This window comes from Styela clava, chromosome 15, assembly GCF_964204865.1.
Source record: "Styela clava chromosome 15, kaStyClav1.hap1.2, whole genome shotgun sequence".
Taxonomy (NCBI): domain Eukaryota; kingdom Metazoa; phylum Chordata; class Ascidiacea; order Stolidobranchia; family Styelidae; genus Styela; species Styela clava.
The window spans coordinates 12,618,840-12,643,937 of record NC_135264.1 but is presented as its reverse complement, the minus strand read 5'-3'; the positions used below and the strand labels follow the sequence as shown (position 1 = coordinate 12,643,937).

The 25,098-nt window shown below is 34.9% G+C and overlaps 3 protein-coding genes across 3 annotated transcripts; 1 reads left to right on the top strand and 2 right to left on the bottom strand.

Annotated features, from left to right (window-relative positions):
* The first annotated feature begins 59 nt into the window (after nucleotides 1-59).
* LOC120334079 (uncharacterized protein C8orf74 homolog) lies at nucleotides 60-4,624 on the top strand. The gene is made up of 7 exons (XM_078120406.1): nucleotides 60-217; nucleotides 1,121-1,313; nucleotides 1,839-1,981; nucleotides 2,388-2,489; nucleotides 2,691-2,855; nucleotides 3,732-3,867; nucleotides 4,245-4,624. The coding sequence occupies exons 1-7, from the start codon at nucleotides 164-166 to the stop codon at nucleotides 4,358-4,360; spliced, it is 909 nt and encodes a 302-aa protein (XP_077976532.1). The 5' UTR covers nucleotides 60-163; the 3' UTR covers nucleotides 4,361-4,624.
* A 10,171-nt stretch (nucleotides 4,625-14,795) lies between these two features.
* LOC120334088 (uncharacterized) lies at nucleotides 14,796-17,266 on the bottom strand. The gene is made up of 4 exons (XM_039401539.2): nucleotides 16,627-17,266; nucleotides 16,407-16,547; nucleotides 15,618-15,744; nucleotides 14,796-15,213 (listed from the first exon to the last, which is right to left on the bottom strand). The coding sequence occupies exons 1-4, from the start codon at nucleotides 16,932-16,934 to the stop codon at nucleotides 15,040-15,042; spliced, it is 750 nt and encodes a 249-aa protein (XP_039257473.2). The 5' UTR covers nucleotides 16,935-17,266; the 3' UTR covers nucleotides 14,796-15,039.
* Nucleotides 17,267-19,483: 2,217 nt separating this feature from the next.
* On the bottom strand, nucleotides 19,484-20,951 carry LOC120334530 (uncharacterized). Its single transcript, XM_039402039.2, has 4 exons — nucleotides 20,636-20,951; nucleotides 20,372-20,512; nucleotides 20,060-20,189; nucleotides 19,484-19,827 (listed from the first exon to the last, which is right to left on the bottom strand). Exons 1-4 carry the CDS (start codon nucleotides 20,902-20,904, stop codon nucleotides 19,612-19,614), a joined length of 756 nt encoding a protein of 251 aa, XP_039257973.2. The 5' UTR covers nucleotides 20,905-20,951; the 3' UTR covers nucleotides 19,484-19,611.
* Between the last annotated feature and the right edge of the window lie 4,147 nt (nucleotides 20,952-25,098).

Here is a 25,098-nt window from a genome sequence, read left to right as displayed (position 1 = left end):
ATTAATTTGGATTTAATACTGCCAAAAGTATAAAAACAATTTGAGATTAAATTCAAAATTCGGATCCGGGTTTCAAGGGCCACTCGCCTCACACGAGAAACAGCTTACGGTCCTTGGAAACGATTCTTTTCTCTGTATTTTATTCTGTGTCAGGCGATACGTTATGCTCCCTTTACCAATTTCTCCGTCAGAGGTTAAGCACATTGCTCGTTTGCCGGTAAGTACCATAGCTAACTGATGTACCGATCAGGCAGTTCAATTCTATGCCAAACCACGGTCAGTTGTCCGGTTACCACTACCAGTCCATGGCGCATACCGGTACCGGTATAGTATTAGTTATCCAGGTATTTGTTTTCGGAAGCATTGATTTGATTCAGGAATTAATGTCTACCTGCATTTCTTATAGATTTAGCCGGGAAATAGGTATTTATTTCTTCATTTCATATCATACTCCATTGCTGGGGTCTAGTACCGGTACTGTAGTATAGTTTAGTACCACAAGTACCGTACTTCCAGTGGGCGTAGCATAACGAGGATATAGGATCATAGGGATTGCCAAAGTATATTTACGATCGCCCGAAATAACATCTGCGCCGCCAATAAGAACTTGCTAAAGCCGGCGATCTCTCTGCTATCGTGATCGTTGAGACGAGAAAACGAGAGGAATAGCTTGCTCGATTTCGAATTATCGTCTGCGCGTTTTGGACGACCATCCGCATACTTCGGTGAGCCTTATTACGCCACTGTGATGTCGGAATGACGTAATTTTTCGGTGACGTAATCAGGTGGGGGTTAGGATTGACATATGCAAAAATTGTTGAGCCAGGCCAACTAGAAGTGGATGTGGTACTAAACTATACCAGACCCCATTGCTGTTATATTTTAGACTGCCTGATGTATGTATGTCTGTTGTTAATTGTTATATTTTCACCACATTTCTGTTTTCAGACACAGTCAAACAATAAATGGTAAATTTTATACTCAACTTAAAATCTAGATAAGACAGGATAACAAAATACTGGTATTACCAGAAGTTTCTCACTTCCGTGGTATGAGCATATTCATCGCCGCCTAATGTCATTATTCTCACCTTATCTCCCTATACCTTATCGTTTTTTAGAAATACAAAGGCCAGGAATATCTTGCTAGAAAGCTGCAACTCAGTCCCATTGATGAGGAAGATGACTTGAAATCAGCACTGTTGGTTGATTATTATTATGATGTCTTACAATATGCAGTCAATCGAGGCATGGCATGGAAGGATGTTGTTTCATGTTTAAATTTTGCTTCAGACATATTGGATGCAACTCAAGGTATTCTAACTCATACAAATTTTTCTGCTGAGTTTTTATGTAATATTGAATTTTCCAGTATATAATATGCTTTATAAATATTTCTCGCTTTATTTATGATGATATATTCAAATTTTGATTATCAAGTTATTCCAAGAATTCATTACATACTTCTTTTATCTTTTATAGGAATTACATAAGCTCACTATGGCAGTTTAACTCCATGTATCGTACATCCTATATCCTCTGGTTACCAGTTTAGGTGGATTTGGTTATTTTCTTGCATGGAGGTAGCAAGCCGACTAGCAGCTATTCCTCTATGTGAGATTCAAACATGTGGGACCCTCACACAAGCTATTTGGTTGTATGACAAGATGCATATTTCTAGTAGTGTAAAATTTAATGTTTCAAAAATGACAACATGATTCTTCTAATTGATGCAAAAATTTTGTGATATATTTTTAATACAAGGTTATAAAGTAAATCATATTTTATTCAAGCTGATGATATATATAGCACATTAACGTATAAATATTTGCATTACAGGACAAGTGTTAGTTACTGCAGTGAGGCTTCTTCAAAACATGGCAGTAAATTATGTATCTGAAGGAAAAATTACCCTTCAAAATGCCCAACTCATATGCAAATATTTAACAGGCACTTTTTTGGCTCATTTCAAGTTATACCAGGTAAGATGAATGATGATAATACTGGCATTTTTTAGTACCAATTTTTTTTTTTAAATTTCTCGTATTATGAAAAATCTCAAAAACATAGATAAAATAGCTGATAAATATTTGTGCTAATACTTAACTAGTACATTTTAAAAATTAAATTCATTTATTCCATATCTTCTCACAACAGGAATAATTCAGCAAACAATAGAGGTGTAATTTTTAAGTAATGTCAACATATGGGATAATACAAAAATAACTCCTATTTACATGGCAGAATAATCTGCTTATCAGTCCAGGTTGTGTCAGGAAAGAGTTAAACAATTTAACACCCTAGCGTAGAAGATTTAGAGGATGTTTTATGTCAAATTCTTGAATAGAAAAAAGGAATAACACTAATCCATTCTTTTCAATTGTATAGTATGTGCTATCTCGTCCTCAAGAAGAACACAGAGGACATGTTTCTTTGATGGTTGAAGTGCCAACTGAGTTAATGAAACTTGCAGATGCGGATACATTACAGGTCAGAAAACTTACTTAGTATTTTATGAATTGGAATTTCAATGTGAAATTCGTTCTGTGTTGACATGATTTTGTAATCTCTGATAAAATAGGATAATAGAGCAGTGTTCATTTGTTACTTTGTGATAAAAGTACTTATGAACATGCAGTTTTTATACAATCTCTATAATATGTTATAGTTTGAGTGTTTGACTTTTATTAGGTTTGGGAATATGCCAACAAAATGAATGAAATAGACAAAAAAGAAGAGGATAAAAGAGTGGAAGTTGAAAATCAACGACTTGAAATTGAGAAAAAATCTGAGTGTATGGAAAATGATATTAAAGCTCAGTTTTTGGAGGGTGAAATCAAATCACTAAGCCTAAATGTAAGTCAGGATTTATAAAAGGATTTTATCCTTCTATGAAGGAAGACCTAGAAGGAATATAAATGGCGATTTTGGATAGATCTTCTTTTAGGGGTTTGTGTCATGGTACAAAGGTCATGTTCCTGCCGATGTTGACTGTTATTCTGCCACCTTTTAGTTATATGTGATGAAAATACAGTTCTGGTACAACAGAACTGAATACTCTAGACCAGGGGTGCACAACTCAAATGAGGATACGTGCCAAATTTTTCAAAATAATCTTGTCGCGTGCCAGGCACAATTGTGGTATTGTAAATAAACTCCAGTAAAACAAACAAATTGCAATAACAATACATAATAACGAATATCTATTTATTGATACAATTTAATTGTCCTGAAAAAAAACTGCTGATTTTGATATAAACGTGATATTTTAATTTATACAAAACCGTTCGCGTGCCACGTTTGAGCGTATGGCGTGCCAAATTTGGCACGCGTGCCTCGTGTTGTGCACCTCTGCTCTAGACCCTTGATGGGGGTATCTATTGTAAGCGAAACTGGAACCACCCTGTGACTGGCATCGAGGCATGTTGATGAAATAAGATATGAAATACGATATTATATTGGTTGGTGCAATGATGGCATAGTCAATTTGTAATAATGTTTTAGTGGACTGCTTTGTCCCTTTGCCATAACTCAAACGCTTTCTCTTTCCCTAGTATTATTTAGTTTCTTGGTGTTACAATATTCAACCAAACTCATCAGATTATCCGCATCGTAAATATTTCGTCCACTTAAAGATAGTGTCTTAATGTATCTTAACTACAGCCTTGATCTGAGCATATGTAAGAAAAAATTCTTTGTGTTTGAATTATTCCTTTTGATAACCGTTCCAAGGATGCAGAAAAATTGATTTCTGAAGTTGCCACAACAAAATTATCACTTTTGGTTGAAGACATTGGCACTAACATCACAGAGATGAAGGATTCTACTGATATTGCTATACAAAGACAAGCAATACCTGTACCACCAGGTAAGGCAATATTTGATTCGAGGAAAGCATTGTAATAATTTAGCAAGACAACAATGTCAAAATATATGGAGATGAAGGTCAAATGTCTAATACGGTTGGTGCATTGCGATAAGCGTTTGAAGCACATATGTCATCACACTTCTGATTACCTTACGTAGGCTTGCAGGTTAGGATCGAGTAAGGATAATTATGTACGATAAAAATTTTTGAATCCTTGCCGTCGAAGTGGGGTTGAAGTTGACGGTGCTCGGTTGTGGTTTCATTCACCATCGAGTCCATGTTTATGAAAAGAACAACTGGATAATTAATCTCATACTCGACATGGATGACATAGAACTGTTTATTCTGGTTTAACATTATGCTTTTCACTTGTTTAGATTGGAAGAACAGTCAGACTTTTCTGGCTAAAAATGCCAGCCAAAACAAACCAAAATCACCTGAAGAATCCAGAAAATCATCTGCAAAATCTGCTTCCTCGAGAAAAAAGAAATAAGAATATATTTGTTAAAATATAGCTTCTGTAAGACGTTTTTGTTAATTTTTTTATGGGATGCTTTATGCAAGGTCACAAGTCTTCTTCTAACTGTTTTTTTTGCATATTTTCACCAAGCAAGATTATTATATCATAGCTTGAAAAGTTGTATTGTTAAGGGTTACCGTATCACTTATAGATATAAAAGGTAACATTTTATAATATCAATAGTATTATGTTGGTTTTATTGTATATTTTTATAGTAAAATAAGCAGGGTTACCGTAGTGTGACGGATATAATTTAGATGTTTTTGTGAAGTTTGAATATAATAAGATTACCAGATATGAGCCAACTTACCCCCTAACGCCAGTAGCCATGCTCCTCTGGTGTAGATCAGTTTCGAAACTAGCATATGCAAACCTTCGCGGACGCTGCACCCGAGTATCCGACGGGCACTCTTACTATCCGTGCGGGACTTGGCAATTGGAGTTTGACAAGTTTTCACGGCGTAATTGCCGACTCTCAATGTCTGTCTCCATTTCTTTGATTGATATATAAGTGCAAGTTTTCTTTCTTGTCTTGGACTTACTGGAAGCGGAAGAAATTTTGTTACGGACATTGCGCCTTGAACGGATATACATAGTTTCAAACGCGTCAGAATTGCCAGTGGTGATAAAAGAAGACAAGCTTGGAGGCAAAGTCAATATTTCTACAACCGGGAGTCAAAGTTATTCTTAGGTCGTCGAATTGATCCAGCCCGGATATGCGGCGGCTTTTGAAATACTAATATCTGTTTATTAAATATGTAACCAGGTCCGTGCTATCTTGGGCTTGGTATAGTTTAGTACCACAAGTATTTCTCGCGGGCGTGGCCCAACAATTTTTTAATATGTTATTCTTCACCCCCACATGACTACATCATCCAAAAATTACGTCACAGTGACGTAATGTGGAAGTGTATGTTTATGCGTCTCTAATGATACTATATTGGCGGAATATGAGTAAAGCAACATTTTTTGCATGCATCTATATATATTTTTGCATTAATTGCAAAAAGGAAACATTTATATGACGCCGAATTGAATTCAATTGGTACATTTTGAAGGACTGTTATAAATAGGTACATTTTTGACCGCGTGAGCGCCGAAGAACGGAAAGTAGTATGCATCTTTAAATTTTGTTTCTCATATTATTTGTTCCTAGCGACATTAACTGTACAACTGAGTTAAAAATGTTTTTGAAATTATAGAAAATTCTATTACATATTTCATTACAGACGGTAATATCATCCTCCATATATCACGCATGCAAATATTCGATTTCACTTTAAAGACATCATAAAACTTGTCAAGTTTCAAAAAACATAATCTTAGGATATAAAACTAATACATAATTGACATATACCGTATATATGCATATCACAAATTTAATAAAAAATTTAATTCATAAGCTAAATTCATTTTTAATAATGCTTTCTCATGAAATAAGAAGAAAAAATAAATATTCCAATGTGGGCGAGGATAGAAAATGCGTCTGAGATAAGTTAAACCAGACGAAAGTATTCCACCAAAATAAGAAGTATATTTTGATTTTCCCGCAAAAAAATCATACACAAAACACAAACAATGAAAAAATATATATGTACAATTAACTGCAAGAACCTCTATCTTTTTTCCGTATAACTATATATCCTGCGTATTTCAGAATAATAGTATATATATATATATTATTTTATCCCTTTCAACATTTCGAGAAAAAAAAATTAGTGACATATTTAGAAAAATCTGTAATATATATACCAATTGGGTTGGAAAGACTGCGTTCTATAATTTATTTACCAAATTTTTTTTTATTCCATATATATATAAACAAAACACAAACTTTATGTTGATTAAACTGCACTGCACTTTGTATAAAACAATTTCTTAACCCTGGGCTGTCAATTTAGAAACGTGTTTTAATGGATGGTAAAATGTGGTCTGATTTTCAGGTATCTGTCTCCATTACTTGAATTGATATATAAATACCAATTTCCCTCCGTTGTTTTGGACTCACTGGAGGCAGAGGAAATTTTCTTATCTGCATTGCGCCTTGAACGGATATACGGTAAAAAAAATTGTGGTAAATCTTGACTATGATCCGAATATGGAGCCACTCGTAATCCAGATGATAGTTGTATTGCTTCAGCCATTTCAATCTGTTTCGCTGCCCATGACAGCACGAAGACTCCAACTAAAAGCAATCTTGCCATCGTCCAACGCATTTATCAGATGAACAACAAAAACGTATACTGGAAAGCTCGTTGCAATGGTATTCACAAATTTCATTGTATGAGGCAAAAAAGCATTTTCTCATTTGATACTGATTTTTTCATTTTTTTTTTTCTATTCATGTACAAAAAATATTTGATTACATGATTCACATGGTTAGGTAACGTTAATATCCTTTCGACGACATTCAATATTATCTATGTGGCTAATAAAGTATTGTGGTGTAGATTAGATCGTGAAATGTGTATGATATTTATTTCTGGGACTAGCACTGCGAAAAATGTTACATTATCGCTTTGTAATTCCATGACGTATTGTGACGAATGCTCACTGATTGCCTTTCTAGATAATAAAATTACCTTTAACCATATACACCAGAGGTGGGCAAATTACGACCAGCGGGCCGGATCCGGCCCACTTGTTCCTGCTGAAATTATGGCTACATAATTTAGGCAGCAGATATGGGTATAAAGCTGAAACAGCAACAGCGTACCCTTATCAAGTTTTCATCGACCCAAGAGGCTGCTACAAAGGCAAGTTTTGTTTTAGCATACAGGATTGCAAGAAGCCTTCTTCGGATGCAGAATTTGTGAAAGCCTGCATGGTTGACGCTATCAACATTGTGTGTCCAGAAGTGAAGTGAAAAATCGGAGCGATTCCCATGTCACAGATAGCTATATACAGTTCGTAGAGTAAAAGCTATTGCTGCCGACTTGCAAGCAAATCTGTTGAATACGGCAAATACGTTCAAATGTTTCAATCGCTTTAAACCAGTGGTTCCCAAACTTTTTTGACCATCGCCCCCCTACACTAGTTTATACAACTTCATCGCCCCCCCCCAACTACAAAAAAATGTAAAGTCAGAAACGAATATATTACAGACCAAATAAGGAGACAAATCATAGTTCATGGTGTTTTTTAATGAGATGGATGAGTTTGGTGTTCTCCAGCGAGTTTTTTATTATATCTGAAATTACCCAGTTTACTGATGGAAAGGTGATTTCGTTGTTTTGATAGCAATAGAAGCATGGCTCAAAAATCCTTTTCGCCATAATAATAGGTCGGAAATGAACGATTCCAGGTTCTACCTCCTCCAAAACCGCTGTGTACTCTTACCTTATAGCATTTCACTCCCTAAATTCACCCCATTTCACATTAAAATAATGAAACCAAAGTTAATTTTCCCAAAGTTATATTAATGATTTTCGTACATCTCATCATTCCTACAGCCTGATGACCTGCACTAAAATACTTCGGTAAAATTCATCCCCGATTTCTCACCCTACCACGGCCTCCAGTCCGATCACCAGACCATAGAATTAATCAGCTATTTGATTTTGGATTCATGGACTCGGATGTGGAAGAAGTTGTGACCGACTGTCGACTACGGCCCAGGGGTCGGCAAATTTTAAGTCGCTCGCGAGACAAAATTTAGAATTGCTAGTCTTTTGCGGGTCGCATACATTTTTAAAAGTTAAAAACGGAACAACGCGCGAAAACTGCGACAATTCGTGAACTCAAATTATTCGTCTTATTAAAAAATTATTACAATGACATTTAATGTGACACTGTCTTGTTGCTGCATCACGCTTGATAGCTTTACGACGCCAAGATTGGAAGATTTTCCAAATGGGCTAATCCCAGTTCTTTGCTTGTTCCTTGTAATGTCTCCGTTTTCGAAAATAATTGTTCGCACAAATAGGTACTTCCAAACATCTAAGTGAATATTCTCGCATGGTTTGTGAAATTTTGATAAAGATTTTCTTAGAAGATACACTTTTACAAAAATTACGCAGTGATGAATCTCTCGAAAAGAATATGAATTTTATTTCCTTATAGCATTGCAATATATTCGAATATTTACTGCGCTATTGAACCCCTGCCCTCAACAGCAACTTTTTTTTCTTCGTGTTTCCATTTGTCTAATTATAATTAAATTGTAGGCTCGTTAAACGAGTAGTAGGCTTGCACGTAATTTACGGATTTACGTAATTACGTAATTATTTTGAGTTACGGAAGGGAAGTTACGAATTACGTAAAGTCGTAATTATTGCATTGAAACGAGCTTTCTTCAAAGCAGTCAATTTCGTCGATTGCGAAAAATGAAAGCTCAACAAGTAGAAGTTAGAGTTCCGGTATTCGCAGCCGTTTTTCTCTCTTTTACCTTTCTTGCTACGTAGGTGAAGGAGGGCATGACGCGTTGCCATTCACTAACCTATTATCAACTTCTCTGGCATGGCCAATGTAAATTATTAACGTAGTTAAGGGGGAAGAACTGAGTAGGGCCGTTTGACGCCAACACACCTGGTTTTAACTTCTCCCGTAACTTAACCGTAGATAAGGGATAGAATTGCGTTGAGACCGATTGACGCCAACACACCTGGTTTCAACTTCTCTCGCATCTTATCTAGCTTGGCCATGGCCAATGTACATAATAACCGTAGATAGGGGGAAGAATTGTGTTAAGACCGATGGACGCTAACACGCCCGGTTTCAACTTCTTCGGGTGAAATGACTAATGAACGCAGGAGATCAATCTTTCAAACATGGTCTATCAAACATTTGTATCCATTTTACTTTTATTTATTATTTCTTTGTTCCAGTTTTCCGTTACTTATGGTATATATGTTCCGTTTCTATTTTATTCTATTTTATAGTCACGCGTTTAAATAGTGGGAATTCCCCACCAAGTGTGGATTAGCAATGCTTAACCATTCTTTATTGTTAATATCAACACTTGATATATGAACATGGAATATCATACTGTTTTTGGCTGTTTTATTTCAGACTTGGGGTATAAACAGGAAAATATCCATAACCTTTCAACACGACGATCTTGTGAAATTTAACGAAGAGCTTTCGTGACGAATTGGAACCAAATAAGCGAAAAGAGCGATTGATCACTCGCGCCAATAACTCGCCGTGATAATTAATGTCGCGCTTATCAAATAGCAATATGACGACAAAAGAGAGATTGCGTAATGAACCAACGCAACTTCGTCTTCTCGGCATCGGTAAAGCGATTGAGACGGCAGAGAAACAGCAAAACGACGGATTCCTCGCGGACCGCAAAAAATTTAACTGCTATCATATATAATCAAATATGAGCCAGTGTGTTTATTCTGTGCGAGATCCATTTTCTATTACAAAATCTTGATGTTCTGTTAACGGTTTTATCGTTATATATCAGTCCGGATGATGTTATATATCAGTCCGCATGATGTTTTTCACAATTCCTCTCAATATTTCGGCCATATATGATTAACTGTCTTACCAAATGCGCCAACTTATTTTGATTTATCGTCGACTTGAATACCACCGGCACTCGACCAAACTTGTGTCAATCTTGGCCGATAGGATCGCCGACTTGAGTTAGCAAATAAATGTCGTGAGTGTAAAATAAATGTCACAAAATGCATTGTTTTGCGATATAACTTTTGTATTTTCGGAGAAGGCATATCATATAAGTTCGATATTTAAATTATACTCAAATAAATAATATTTGATCTAAATTTATCGCAAATAATGTTATAAACATTCAGTCCGCGAGATGATTAAATGTAAAATGAAGCATGGTAATCGGAATATCGTCAATAAGTCGACATCAATAATTATTATTATAAAATGCTTAACAAGGCAGTAATGTCGGATAATGCAGAAGACGCTGCAAAAACAAGTCTTCGTCGCGAGGAAATCGCAAGTATAATCAAACGAGTGAATACGCTCGTCGTTGGTTAATAAATTAGAAACCCGTAATTTTTATTCAGTATTAAGGTGGTTTTAAAAAACTATCGTTTCCATAAATATCCGTATACCAGTGTCGGTAATGATAAAATAAAATTGATCGCATAAAAATGGGACGGTTAATTTGCGAAGGTGATAAAGGAAAACCAAAGCTAACACAAAAGATAAAAATCAGAATAAAATTTATTTGAATTCACTCCTTGATATTTGTCTTTAACATCTGTCGACGGCGTGTAGTACTGCCAAGAATATGAAAACCCAACTTCAATGTCCCATTCGGAAAAGAAGTGGATTCAATTGGTTGTTATGATAGGTTTAAATGCGTGGAAAAATATCGCAATTACGGGGTCATTACGTAATTGATTTTGCCGTAATTACGGAATTGATTTTTGTCAATTACGTGCAAACCTAACGAGTAGCTAGCTGTTCAATAGAATTTTTAGGATATGATAAAATTTAGTCTAAACGTGTCTCACGATGAATTCTGTTACGTAAGAAAATGTAATTTACTCCTTGAGCGTAGATTATAAATTCATCGTCAAAACCGCCGTTTGGATGTTTACCCGGGCATAGACTTCCTTGTTTGCATTGTGACATTGGCCAATCAGCAAAATGTAAAAATAAACGTAACAATTCCCCCCCCATTCGCATCCACTCAGACAGACTTTCAGACGTGGTCGTGAACATTTCTCATTTTCGTGTTTTTGGATTATATTCGTTAGTTTTTAGTTGTTTTTCGGAGATTTAAATATAAATCATATACGTCAATGATTACTTTGTCTTCCTATGAGTTTCAGTTTAAATACAGTAATCAAAAATTGGTGTAGAAATAGCTGTGATAGACTAGGCTAAAAAATTTTAGCGGTACTTTTAAAAAACAGATTGTTGAATGATATGAAGTATGATGATAGTTTGAAACAAATACACCCATTTTACACAGGCAACAACTCGCGAAACCTCTTAAAATAAGCCCCAAATATTTTAAAATGGTAAAGTATAGGAAGAATTTTCCGCGGTCAAAGGTCGGGGATAGGTTCATTCGGTGAATCGTCCCGGGCCAGATTTTTTTTACTCCAGCCGTATTTTACCAACCACTGGGATACGCAAACTACAGTACCTTACTGCGGAGACGAGTCCAGCAATCCTTTCGCGTGTGATAATCGACCACGAGATTCAAGCCTGCAAATGCACACAGAGTACAGAATTAAGTGCACTGTGCGCCGAGCAAAAACAGGTTTCGCGAAATCGCCCCCCTATCGACCTTTTCGCCCCTCTCTGTATCGTTTTCGCCCACCGGGGGGGGGGGGGGGGGGGGGGGGCGATATCGCCCACTTCGAGAATCACTGCTTTAAACGAGTAAACAGATAAATTGGACACAGCGCAGTTACTGATTTTTACCAGGGGAATCGACGAATAAATTTGCACCACGGAAGATATGCTGTCCATGGGGAGACTCAAAGGCACTACCACGGGGCAAGATCTGTTCAACAGTGTTATGCACTCTTTAGAAAAGTCACAGTTATGTCTCGATAAGCTTGTGAGCATAACAACAGATGGTGCGTCGTCATTAATTGAGAAACATACTAGACTTATAAAAAACATAAATGACAAAATTCAAGCTGATCACCCACTTCATTGGGTTATATCACATTTCACTGTATAATACAGGGAAACACATCAGGGAAGTCTTTGCAAATCCAGGTTAAATTTCAAATATATATGTTGTAAATCCAGTAGTACAAGCAGTGAATGTAATTAGATCAAAAAGATTAAATCACAGACAATATCGGGATTTCTTGCAAAACACTGATTCCGATTTCTTTGATGTACGCTACCAATCCATTTACACCAATGTAAGGTGACTTAGTTTGGGAATCGTGTTTAAAAGAGTTTGGGAACTTGAAGAAGAGATTGTCGTGTTTTTTGAAATGAAATATATAGTCTTTGACTTCTTTACCAAAGCACAGGATACAGAATGGTTGCCTGATTTTGCATTTGCTACAAATATAAAGCAAAAAATGAAGGAACTTAAGAAAAAAACTCCAAGGAAAAGGAGTATTTGCTCATGGTTTACATTTGGAGGTTAAATCATTTCAAACAAAGCTTGCACTTTTCGCGAAACAAATATCTAATGAAAATTATGCTCACTTTCCTCTTTCAAAAAGTCAGTCTGTTAACGCTACATCTGCAAAAAAAAAAGTACAGTGGACTCATCACTGAGAGCAGAATTCGTCAGAATATTTTCTGATTTCAATGCTATGAAGCATGCATTTGATTTACTGGAGTCTTCAGTCTCATACGATGTTGAAAAGATCGCTGACGAGTTATAGGTGGAACTCATTTATTTCTAAGCTAACAATGCTTTGAAAAGCAGTTTTGAAAAGAAGTCATTGATTGAGTTTTATTTATCACTTCACAAAGGAAAATATCAAAGATTTTCCCCAAAAAATGTTCGTGGTGTTTGCATCAACATACATATGCGAGCAAACCTTCTCGTGTATGAAGACCAACATAAGCAAAAACAGATCTCCTTTAACGGATTCAAATCTACAATCAGTCTTAAGAATCAGCACAAGCAACTTCGAGCCTGATTTAAACAAGCTTCTGGAGGCATGCAGTAGGCTACATCAGTCCCGTTAATCATTGTGTCTAGTTATTTGCAAATAAACCGTTTTAATTCATATTGAGTTTTGAGTAGGGTTTCTATTTCGGGACCAGATTTGAAATCCCGGTGTCACGATTTCCACCATCTAATAAATAAATAAAATTAAAAAAAAAACACACTGTCATGTATGTTTCTTATGCGAAAACATGAGAGTAAGACGATTTTGTTGGGAAAAAATTCAAGCGCTAAAAATGCACGCTCAGCCTTAACTGACGTAGATTTAATTGATTTTAGGGCGTCTTACAACTTTTCCATGTTTTCTGTCTCTGCTTGTTTCACATAGCAGCATTTCTTTCTCAGCCACTTTCGTTATCAATGACACAAATTCGTTTTCATCGCGTGCAACCAAAGCATGAAGCGCTTGTGCCAACGTCATTTGCTTGTCTTCGTCGTGGCTGCTATCTTTTGTTTTTATCAAATATTCATCTTTTTTTAATGGTGTCTAAGTCTATTATCTGTATCCTGCCCACTTAGAAAAGTAATTGCCAACCCCTGATATACACTATACGGATATTTTCCGATTTTCTGTATTTTAAATGACAATTGAGCTTAGATGAACACTTTTATTATTGCTTTTATATCGCAATAAGTGCATTTTTGCGGCCTATGTATCTCAGGTTATCGACCTTGTCAAAACATCGTCTACTTGATATCCTCGAACGGGAAAAAGTGCAATGTGTTGACCGAGTAACAAAAATATTATTCGAAATAAATTTTAGTTAAATCTTTGCATATTATTTATGACCTTATCATCATAGATCTTATCCAGTGAATATTTTCAGAAAATGCAATCACCCAACGCCTAATTGTCAATGTACTGTATATCCATAACCCAAGCTTGAACAATTATTTTTCTTATTTTAAAATAACAGACGCCCGCGACGTGCGTGACATGTACGGTTTTATAAATATTGCTATCAGTCTTCCGATGCCCAGGAATTTGAAAAACCTATAATTTTAAGCCACAATAAAAGTGATTAGTACTTTTCGATGGCGAATAAAATCCGACTTCAAGCTATAGCCTTTTATGTTGGGAACTTATTCAGTAGTGTGGGGTGATACTGAGTATGACGCCAAGGAGCCACTATCTGTAATTGTTCCGGATAGTGTGAGAGAAGATGTCCGTTTTGGCGTTTTAAAAGTATAGGAGAAAAAACAATGGGCTTCCAAACCTAATATTTATTTGGAATCTTTGTAGACTTAAAATGGCATTTTGTTTTGCCAGTATTAGGTTTACTTTTGTATATTTTTATAGCTTACGAAAAAAATGATAAAAACCGTTTTTAATTCAAACGTTGTGTTCATTCAAATTGTATCCTACGAATTCGTATACACAACTTCTTTCTTTTATCTCTGCTTCGATACAATATTCGGTACTCCCGTAGTATGTGAACCAAGATGGCGGACACCGGAACGTAGTATGTGTACCAGGTTAGGGTTAGACCATAATTTCAGGTACAAATACTACTTGAGTCACTTGGCTAGTCCCCGAACTCGTAAAAAAACTAAAATAAGATAAATTGGAATAAAATTATGGCCTAACCTGGTACACATACTACGTTCCGGTGTCCATGGTTCGCATACAACAGGCGTACCCAATATTCTATCCTGGCTCAATTTGTGTTCAAACGCCTTAATGTTTTTTATCCGGGACCGTACAATCGGTTAAGATGAATAAACTTCCACATTTGTTGATTCAAACTCAAAAAATCCCTACTTCAACTATACATGGCTTTTAAACGTTGGCGAGACATAAGAGACTATTTGTCACCATAATTGAGCAGTAATCAGTATTTATTTATTTTTTCTCCGTGCTAAAATATGCACTAAATATACTGAATTGAAAATAAAGTGTTTAAAATCACATTCCAAGGTGGAGGAAGACGCGGAGAACCAATATACTAGTTATCCAGCAGCGACATCTTCACGGTGGCACTTCAAACCCATCAACAAAACAAAATAAAAAGAATTCCAACATTATTGAACTGTCTTCATTTACAACCATAGTCATAGATCCTCATTACCAAATGGGACCATGTGGATAGGGGTGGTCTGTATCCGGATAATAAGGTTGATCCGGATAGTATGGTAAATCCGGATAAATTGTGTGAGGTGTGGGCGGATGGTATATAGTTGGATGAGGAATGTATGGCTTTTGCTTCTTCTTGCCACGGCATTCACATCCGCATGGGTGCTGCAATAGAAAAAGCATACTGTAGTTAAGAAATACGAAGTTCTAAATATTTCCTAATATTTAGTAAAATTGAAAGGCCTTAAGGAAGTTTTACTGAAACCCGCACAATTACGTCACTCATACCTGTTAAATATGACTTATGAATCGCGTCAATCTCATTGATATACTTTGATGACCATTGAATAAAAAAATATTTGTAGGACATTTGTCCGTATCCATGCCACGTTCAATAAGATAAGCGGCACATTGAAACAAACGGTGATAACATGTATCCGTATGACGAGGCCCAAGATGGGAGTTGTTGTAACAGAGCATATAATTATGGTATTCCAGAATATATTTTTGATATTATATTATATAGAGATAATCAATTCCCAAAAATCCATAAAACAAGTAATACTTACTCTCATCCACGCATAAACGAAGTAATATTTGCTGTAGTGTTTGATAACACGTTTCAGCTTGAACCAACAGAACTTGGTTCTACAGTAACATAGACGCCAGTAATCGAGTCCACACTTAGATTGAGACCTGCAATAAAAAGTTAAGTCAAATGCTGTGTCAACATCTTAATAAAATAAAATAAATCGTAGGCTGTCGGGTTTTTCATCAATATGTTATTGGTTGAGCGCCTCGGAAGGGCGGTTTATTATTGACAATGACAATGTCATACTTTTTTGGACTGAAAATCAACAGCAGATATAAATAATCTACTTTCCAATTAATTCCGTGTGGTTCATGTTCGTCAGCGCACGTTTGTTTACTTTCACGTTAAAAGCGCTGATGAAAAATAGCCCGAAGCGCGTAATTTTATGATTTTACAGAATCACGCGCAAAAGCGCAAAACTATTTCAACACATCACGTATGTAGAAACATTTATTTAAAAAAGAGAATAAGCGGTGAATGATTTTTAACACCTCATGAAGATTCAGACAATACATAACTTAAAAACCTTCTATACATTGTTTGGGAATTGAACGAAAAAAATAGGAATTGTAAGCAGATACATTTATTATATACTGCAAAGTACTATATATATATATCTAATTGAAAATACAAAGAAACTGGGTAGTTCGGGTAAGCTCAATCTATCTATATATACCCGTCGAAAAACTATTGTTGAGTACACGTTAGCTAGTGAAATGGTTTCTATATTATTTAAAAATATATTTTCTATCAATCCATGACTTACTTGCAATAGCTTCCGGCGACCCAAAATGGGTTGTACAAGTAGAATTCCAATCCGCAGTAATATCCTTTCTTTACTTTAATTTTACATCGACGCTTGCTGCAAGAATGACCTGCTCTACAGACGGGGTCCTTCGGCTCATACCTAAATTATAAAAATTAGCAGTCGTGTTTTACGTTGAATATAGTTCGATAAAATAACAAATTTTTCAAACAACTCTTACCTGTATACTGGACATGTGTCATAAGGATTAGGATGTGGGTATACTGGAGGGGGCCAAAAATGTCTAGCCCCGGTTGCCAGAGATTTTGCTCCAGTTGCCCCAGACTGGCCGGAGTTATAAGAAGCTGAAGACAGAGTATTGTCACCTACATTACTTTCTTCACTAGTTACGATTAGGTCGCCCCCGGGTTTTTCTTCTTTCACATTTGCAACATTTACAACCTGGAGTGGATTCGGTCCGTCAGCCCCATCTTGGGCCCAGGATACCGCAAAGACGCTTATTACAAGCGCAAGGATAAAACCTTTCATATTCAGAAACGGTCAATCATCCAGAAGAAAACGCAAGAATGTCCAAGTGGAGCAAAGAGCTTCAGATTTTATAGATAAATTTTTAATTAAAAAAACTTGAATAACCGTGACGCACTCTCTCGTTTTTGTGGAATATTTGAACATATTCTTTCTCTGTATTTTGTGCAATTATTGTGTGAATGGTGTTTTTGAAAACAGCGATTAGGCGATAAGAGCTGACGTGACATGAACTTTGCGATGTCTCATTTTACGAAACAAACGACGCAATTAGTCTAACTTGTTGTTCTCTCACTAACTACTTCAAATTCGATCGTAAACTAATAATAACAAGTCGAAAGCGATTCGACTTTCATAGCTATCGTAGCTGGCAATTAGATATATTTGGACATTTTTAATTTTAAAGCTGTTTAATAAAAACCAATAAAGGCAATTATAGTCAAATGTTTGCCAATGACACGAATCTATTAGCATGTAGAGGAATCAGGAATGAATAGACCAATTTCTACACGACACGTTTACACCTTGAGCGATTTATTCCAGAACGTTCCCCCTCGGGCCGAGTTTTATTCCGATTTTGGTATCTCGATATTTTTAAACACTTTTCAAGTTGAACAGACTGTCTGCTACATTGCCAAGCCACTAGTGACTAGGCCACCAAACCTAGCCGCAGTGATTCTCGCTATTCCATTGAACCCTTCAGCGGTAATTCTAGACCAGGGGTCACCGAACTTTTTTGACCGCGGGCCGGGTTAAACTGTGTTGAAACGGGCCGGAAAACTATTTTTGTCAATGCAATACAATAAATTCACAAAAGCTTGGAAATCCATTCAATTTAAAACACCTTAAAAGGCCAATTTCCGGCGATAAAAGAGTAGTATTTATCCACTAAATCAATCAATCAAACGCTCATTCTCTTCAAATTCGTTGTAAAAACTATACAGACCCCGAGCGAATTCTGCTAAATATTCCTGTGTGATCCCACATATATATATAAATATAAGTTTTGTGAAGGGCGCTTTCGGATTTTTTGGGTACGAAGTTGATCTACGGGTTGTTTTTCTGAATTGCTGTTGTTGATATCAGTTTTGTTGTTATTTTGGGGGTGATGGTTGTTTGGAAAATTTTTTTGATCTGCCAATCGAATTGGCTAAATGATTTGAAATATTCAGACTTCAAGACGGTCGAAGCTCTAAAAAAGCTAATATCTCTTTTTTTCTTTCAGTCGCATGAAATTTCTGGAATAATTCAATGTTCATATTATTTAAAATAGAACAGCGTTGATTACGTCGTGTTTAACTACAGACACGCAATTCCGCCAATCTTTTCATCAAACCACAGTGTAGAGTGTAGGCGGTGCAACCTTCGCTTATTTCCGGTAACATTGAGAATTGTTACACCAGTCGAACTTGTTTTTCAAGTTTTTTTTCTTGCAACAAGATATCTGAATTACAATTATATCTAAAAAAGTGTAAAATGACCTCAAATACTACAAAGTGTTCATTTTTTTTAAGTGCTTCTGGTGTGTGAAATATTTTGGCACCGAAATTCGTACCTATGCGCATTGACTTATGGCTTTAAATACTACCGGTAATATTATCAACTGAGTTCTATCCACACAAATAAACAATATTTTTAGCTCCGAACACGTCCGTCAACGTGACCGACCATGTCTTCTTTGTCTGACTGCCGTATCGGTTGGTTGTGTGTATCGACCTTAGTGTGTGATTTTTTTTCGGCAGACTTGCTTGCTTATCAAAATTGGCTTTTATAGATATTACTTACGTCAGAGAGGTTTTCTTCTTATGTTTAATGTGCGTAACGAATGGTATTAAAGGGATCTTATTTCATAACCACATATCATTATGTTCATAAGATCACATAACGCAATGAGGTTCACTTTAGTTTACTCGGATCAAGATAAGAGCCATTCATTCCGATATTACCTTACATTAAAACAGGTACATGCTGGTGCGGTTGGAATCGATACCCTAGTCGTGGCGCGTTTTCTCGTTTGTTCCATACAAAACGGTTTGACCTGCGTTTGTGGTTTGCCCCAGATCTGGCCAGTACAGTTTCACCATATACGGTATTTCTCTATATTTATAGTTCTTATTTCATACTGTTGTTTTTCTGTCCGGTTACCATTGGACCGTTTCCCGTCCCACATCTCCTCCTCGCCGCCATTACCGCAATGTACAACAGCCTACTTAGTTTACTCTGCTCTGCTTATTTACAAAACAACCAATATTTGGTTGAATCTATGTCCTAAACGTGGTTTGTGGTGAAGACTGTTTTAGGTAGGCCGACTGCTTGTAGTTGAATTCGGCCATTAACAATTTAAGTAGTAATCATATAATATTCAGTGCACATAATAACCATGGCTGCCTGTCAGTTTTTTACAACCGCAACAAATATATAGATATGTCTGTAATGAGGTTGTTTTGTCCCGTCATCTGCATATATATATATTTATGAAGCTCGCGTATACACACCTTCGCACATTGACGAATCCACTAACCCAGCCCATTTTTATAAACAAATACACGAAATGAATATTATGTTTTCGTGTTACTATTCGGTCGAATTAATTTTATTTTAACGAGAAAAAAATAGAAAGAATCAATCGTTGTCTTCAAGCCGGTCTTTATCCTCGTGTAGGGGTATCATAGAAGTAAAACTACCAATCTCCGTAGGTATTTGGGTAGGTATCACCACCAGTTGGGTACCCCGCATACGAATCATCAGTATAGGATGTTCTACTGTGATAAACTGGTTTAGTCGGGTAATGTGGCTTAGGATAAACTGGTTTGGGATGACTCGGTTTGGAATAATGAACAGGAGGGTAATACGGCTTAGGTACCATCTTTCCACGGCATTCGCATCCACAAGCACGCTGTAAGAAAAATAGTTAGATTAATCATTGTTGAAAATTTAGCCTTTATTTACAACAGCATGCATGACTTGTATACAAAACCACACGAAAAATGATTCAGCATAGCGACTTTTAATGTAAAGAATAATTATATGATCTTCAAGTCAATATTTTATCAGTGAAACCTTGGTGGCGACGGTTTTGAGATTTCATATTAATTGAAAAACTCAAATTTCATGTAAGTATAACATACCCTCATCCATACATAGACGATGTAGAATTTACTGTAGTGCTTGATAACTTTCTTCAACTTGAACCAACAGAATTTGGTTGTGCAGTAACATTTACGCCAGTGGTTCTTTCCGCATTGTTGAGTTTTGGACCTGAACGGAATCACTGTGTTTTCACTTGAAAATTGGATGGAAATATATATATATATCATACGATCTGAATTTAAATTTCGGTTATAACACATTATTTGTATTAAAGAAAGCTTTTCTCGAATGTAACTTCCGTACCTTAATGTACCGAATTTATCTTAAAAAAATAAGTGCATATTACTTACTTGCAATAGGTTCCAGCGACCACAAGGGGTTTGTGCAAGAAAAACTGCAACCCGCAGTAATATCCTTTACTTATTGAGACTTTACAATGACTTTTGTAGCATTCATTAGCTGCTGAACAGATGGGGTGCACGGGTTTGTAGCTGGAAAAATACACATAAATTATCAAACACAAGCTCAGAAGTTCAAGACGGCAGGTATGTGACAAAAATTGAAAAAATATCTGAAATTTGTAACTTATTGAATAAATTTGAAAAAATACTAACCCGTAAGCAGGACATTGGGCGTAATAATATCCACCACGGTTATACCTATTATTCCCGTAATAGTTACCACCGAGTGACTTTGCTCCTGTTCCAGGAGGTCTCTCCCCATGATCAGGTCCATATCCATCAACGATTTTTTTGATTTTGAGATCGCCTTCTGGCTCTTCTTCCACCACATATTCAAACTTAACATCCTCGAGTATTTTTGGTTCCTCTGCCCATGTTGCTACAAAAAAGCCAAGTGCAAGAACCACAAGAAAACCTTTCATGATTAAAGGTATGTGATTCCCTTCAACAAATTGTAACGAATGCGATATTCGGCTTGAATGTAGCAAATTTATAGCCATATCCATGAATAAAACAATGACATTTTTTCGGGGTTTTGAAATTCCGTGCGAATGCATTATGAAATATAATTTTACAATCTTTAGATAAAATCTTTGTCAAAGACCCACCGCATGTCGGTATCATTGTGAAACCCGAGCCTTATTCTAGGGATATCATTTCTCAATTTTGAAAACTTTATTGCACCACATAAATATTTTTGATAGAGATTTATATATATTATCTAGTCTATATCAAACAAAACTTTTATTGGTCTCAAACCAGGATGCCGGGTAAATATAAATATTCCCATACCTTCAACTCTTTTGATACAACTATTTTGGCCTATATATTCTAACAAAATCAAATATGTGAAACGTAATAACATAGATAATATAGAATTACAATGGATCCTCCAATATTAATATTAAAAACATGTAATCACTTATTACAGAGTGTCAATAAAACTACAATTTTTTTTTATCGAATGAGGTATTTTATTTCATTATTATCCTTCAGTTGAAAAAAGTAAAAAAATTGTGGTATGAGAAAATCGTCCATAATGTCAAAAGATTTTGATAAATTATTTTTTCGGAGATTATAATCCGTTGTATATTAATTTTTTTTAGAAAATTATTTATATCAAATTTCTCAAGTATCAAGTATTTTAAAGTATTGATTTCATATAAACTTTTAAAATTCATGACATCTTCCATATTCCAAGGAAAAAAGTGAATAAACGAGTTCTTATCTATATGTAGCTTGATATCATGTTAATTTTTTTATTATTTTATTCTCATATACGGTTTATGATAAATTCCTTTCAGAGCAAACATCTTTCATAAACTTAATTAAATATTTACTGTAAAAAATGAACATTTTATCTCATATATTTTTCGGTAATAGGAGAGTCGAACCTTCCATGTGGTATAAATCCACTCTGCGAAAGCCCTAAAAAGTACATAAAACAAATATTCATAACTGTGCATGCATATATAAATCTATTAAAATCTTTTAACAAATTAAAGTTTAATTGATTTTATATTGAATATATTCTATATTTTCTGGTACGTGGTGTTTTTTATACTAAATGAATAGATTACATAAAACAAAGAATCATATTTGAATAAATTAGGTTTCCGGAAATGAGATGAATATTTTATTTCGTATTGTTTTGATTTATTGCCGTTTTTGAATAAATTAAAATTCCGGTTAAAATAGGTTTGCAATTTTTTGTTGAATGAAATTTTATTTTAAAATACAAAATTACGAGTTGCAACATTTAGTTTTAAAATAGCGTTGTCGTATATATGATTCATTGATGATTCATATTCAAAGCAATTATATGTGGAAATTAATAAAAAAACATCCACGGAATACACGCTTTGTGAGATCCTGGAAATGATTCGCCGTACTCGGGGTGTAATAAATTTCCATTATTATAAGTAATAATAACACCAGTGGATACTGACACTGAGCCTTATTCGGAGTGAAATGCAAAGCATCGTGATTATATTGATAGAAAACGCCTACATACACTGACTAAAGCACATATTTAGATGTTTATATCAATTTCGCTAGAAAATGCAAGCAGATCAACCACACATTTTTTTCAAAAAAAAATATTTTCACTCGATCATGATTCTCTGAATTTTGTTTGTAAAACATTTGAGTTTAATGAAGAATTTTATTAAGTACAAATAAAAATTCAGCTGAAAGTTAAAACTTTCAATTTGATTCGGAAATACAAAAATTTTGAAATTTAATACCAAGTATAGTTATTGTTAATGCAAAGTTTGTACAAGATTAGATCAGATTCTTGCAAATTGTATATTAAATTTTTTTCAAAAAATTATTCATATCAAATTTCTCAAGTATCAAGTATTTTAAAGTATTGATTTCATATAAACTTTTAAAATTCATGACATCTTCCATATTCCCAGGAAAAAAAGTAGATAAACCAGTTCCTATCTATATGTAGCTTGATATTATGTTCATTTTTTTATTATTTTATTCTCATATACGGTTTATGATAAATTCCTATCAGAGCAAACATCTTTCATAAACGTAATTGAATATTTACTGTGAAAAATGGACATTTTATTTTATATATTTTTAGGTAATAAGGAGAGTGAGTCCCTTACCTTCTTATCCATGTGGTATAAATCCACTCTGCGAAAGCCTTAAAAAGTACATACAACAAATGTACATAACTGCGCATGCCTATATCAATCTATTGAAAACTTTAATTGATTTTATATTGAATAAATTTTAAATTCCTTGATACGTGGTAACATTGCTGTATTCGATACTGAATGAATAAATTACATAAAATAAAGAGCGCTATAGAAGTGTGTGTACCAATATGGAGGTAACTAACTTTGTTCGTCTTTTTTTACATCAGGTTGTGTGAAGGGACTGAATCCTATGGGCAGGGGGTATATTCACTCGGCTAACACAGACAGTCCCCTACCTCGTAATATACATAAAAAGGAAAATAGGAATAAAATTATGGACTAACCCCAACTTGGTACACACAACACACTACGGGAGTACCCAAATAAAGAATCATATTTGGATGAATTAAGTTTCCGAAAATGAGATAAATAATATATTTCGTATTGTTATGGTTTATGACTGTCTTCAAGTAAATTTAAAACAATTTATTTCAAAAATAAGAAACGTTACAGTTTTAAATTTGTTGTTAAATAAGATTTATTTTCAAATACGAAATTACGTGTAACATTTAGTTCCAAAAAGAGTTATCTTAATTGTATAGACACAATTTAATGATTAATTTTCAATTGTAAGTGGGAAATAATGCAATTTAAACTCCTTAAATGATTTTTGCCTTACTCGGCGTGTAATGAATTTTCATTTTTATAAATAATGATAACTCCAGTGGCTAACTGAGCCTTACTCGGAGTAAACAGCGTGCAAAAATCTTTAATATGTAGATAGAAAAAAACACGTGCACACACTGATTGGAGTACATATTTAAATGTTTATTTCAATTTGTTAGAAAAGCAAGTCTATTCAACCATGTATAAAAATTAACAATGGGGTGGAAAAATGCATTTGAACAAACCTGACAAAGATACGTAGTTTCTTCCAAAACACTAAATTATTATTTTTTTCAAAAAAAGATTTTTACCCGATTACGATTCACTAAATTTTGTTTGTAAAATATTTGAGTTTGATAAAGAGTTTCATTGTGTACAAACCCATAATTCAGTTAAACAATTTTAAAACTTTCAATTTGATTCAAAAATAAAAAAAATTTGAAATTTAGTATGATCACTGTTAAATGCAAAGTGTATAAAATATAAGATTAAATTCTTGCAAGTTCATTAAAACATTTAAACGATAAAATTAACAGCACGTGTGAGAGACTATTTAATGACTATCAACACCTGCCACCTATGTTGGATAGTGAACGCTTGAATTTAAATTCTATATTCTCATACGATTATTGTAATATTTATTTATGATTCCGAGGTATCTATGAGCATTACCCAAATTTTCATGTTTAAGTCTTTTTCGTAAATATAATCGTTAAGCCTGGGAGTTATATTTCTGTCCTTCTGTCTGAGCCAAGCTATTTCGCATGGTTTTGTTTTTGTGTTCACTTGCCATGTTGGTGAATTCTTGCTTGCCAGTAGTCTTTTAGTCTTTATTTAGTTTCATTTGAGCAACGAACCTCTTTGAAACAAAAAAAAACAGTCTCGAACATATTGACACGAAAGGGTCCACCAGCTGCAGCACCTGTAACCTGTGCGTTTTGGACTGTAATCAATTACCTGGTCACTCAAAAACTCCAAATCAAAAGTGGAAATTGAGTTTGCATAGAAACCAGTAGGACAGCATGTAAGCAGTGCCCACCGATTTACTCGAAAAGATGTACTGATATAACGTGGTGTTTAGTCCAAAGTTTTTTCAAGCGATGCTTTTTGGGACGGAAATCATATATATGATGATATGATACTCTATCTCCACCGATGACACACAATTACTTTCAACACATAAATAAGATCAATTTAAGATTAAATAATTTCACTATTTCCTGCAATGCTTTACTTCCCAATTTAGGAATAAAGCTTGAAATTCCATTCCCAAATTACCCATTTAGAAAAGAAACG

Excerpts from the sequence above, each read along its gene's own strand:
- LOC120334079 (XM_078120406.1), top strand. The coding sequence starts at position 164 with ATGCTCCCTTTACCAATTTCTCCGTCAGAGGTTAAGCACATTGCTCGT. Across the intron at positions 218-1,120 it reads AGCACATTGCTCGTTTGCCG|AAATACAAAGGCCAGGAATA; the intron begins GTAAGTACCATA and ends ATCGTTTTTTAG. Across the intron at positions 2,856-3,731 it reads TCAAATCACTAAGCCTAAAT|GATGCAGAAAAATTGATTTC; the intron begins GTAAGTCAGGAT and ends AACCGTTCCAAG.
- LOC120334088 (XM_039401539.2), bottom strand. The coding sequence starts at position 16,934 with ATGAAAGGTTTTATCCTTGCGCTTGTAATAAGCGTCTTTGCGGTATCC. Across the intron at positions 16,548-16,626 it reads GACACATGTCCAGTATACAG|GTATGAGCCGAAGGACCCCG; the intron begins GTAAGAGTTGTT and ends TTTATAATTTAG. Across the intron at positions 15,745-16,406 it reads GTCGCCGGAAGCTATTGCAA|GTCTCAATCTAAGTGTGGAC; the intron begins GTAAGTCATGGA and ends TTTTTATTGCAG.
- LOC120334530 (XM_039402039.2), bottom strand. The coding sequence starts at position 20,904 with ATGAAAGGTTTTCTTGTGGTTCTTGCACTTGGCTTTTTTGTAGCAACA. Across the intron at positions 20,513-20,635 it reads GCCCAATGTCCTGCTTACGG|CTACAAACCCGTGCACCCCA; the intron begins GTTAGTATTTTT and ends GTATTTTTCCAG. Across the intron at positions 19,828-20,059 it reads TCGTCTATGTATGGATGAGG|CGTGCTTGTGGATGCGAATG; the intron begins GTATGTTATACT and ends TTTTTCTTACAG.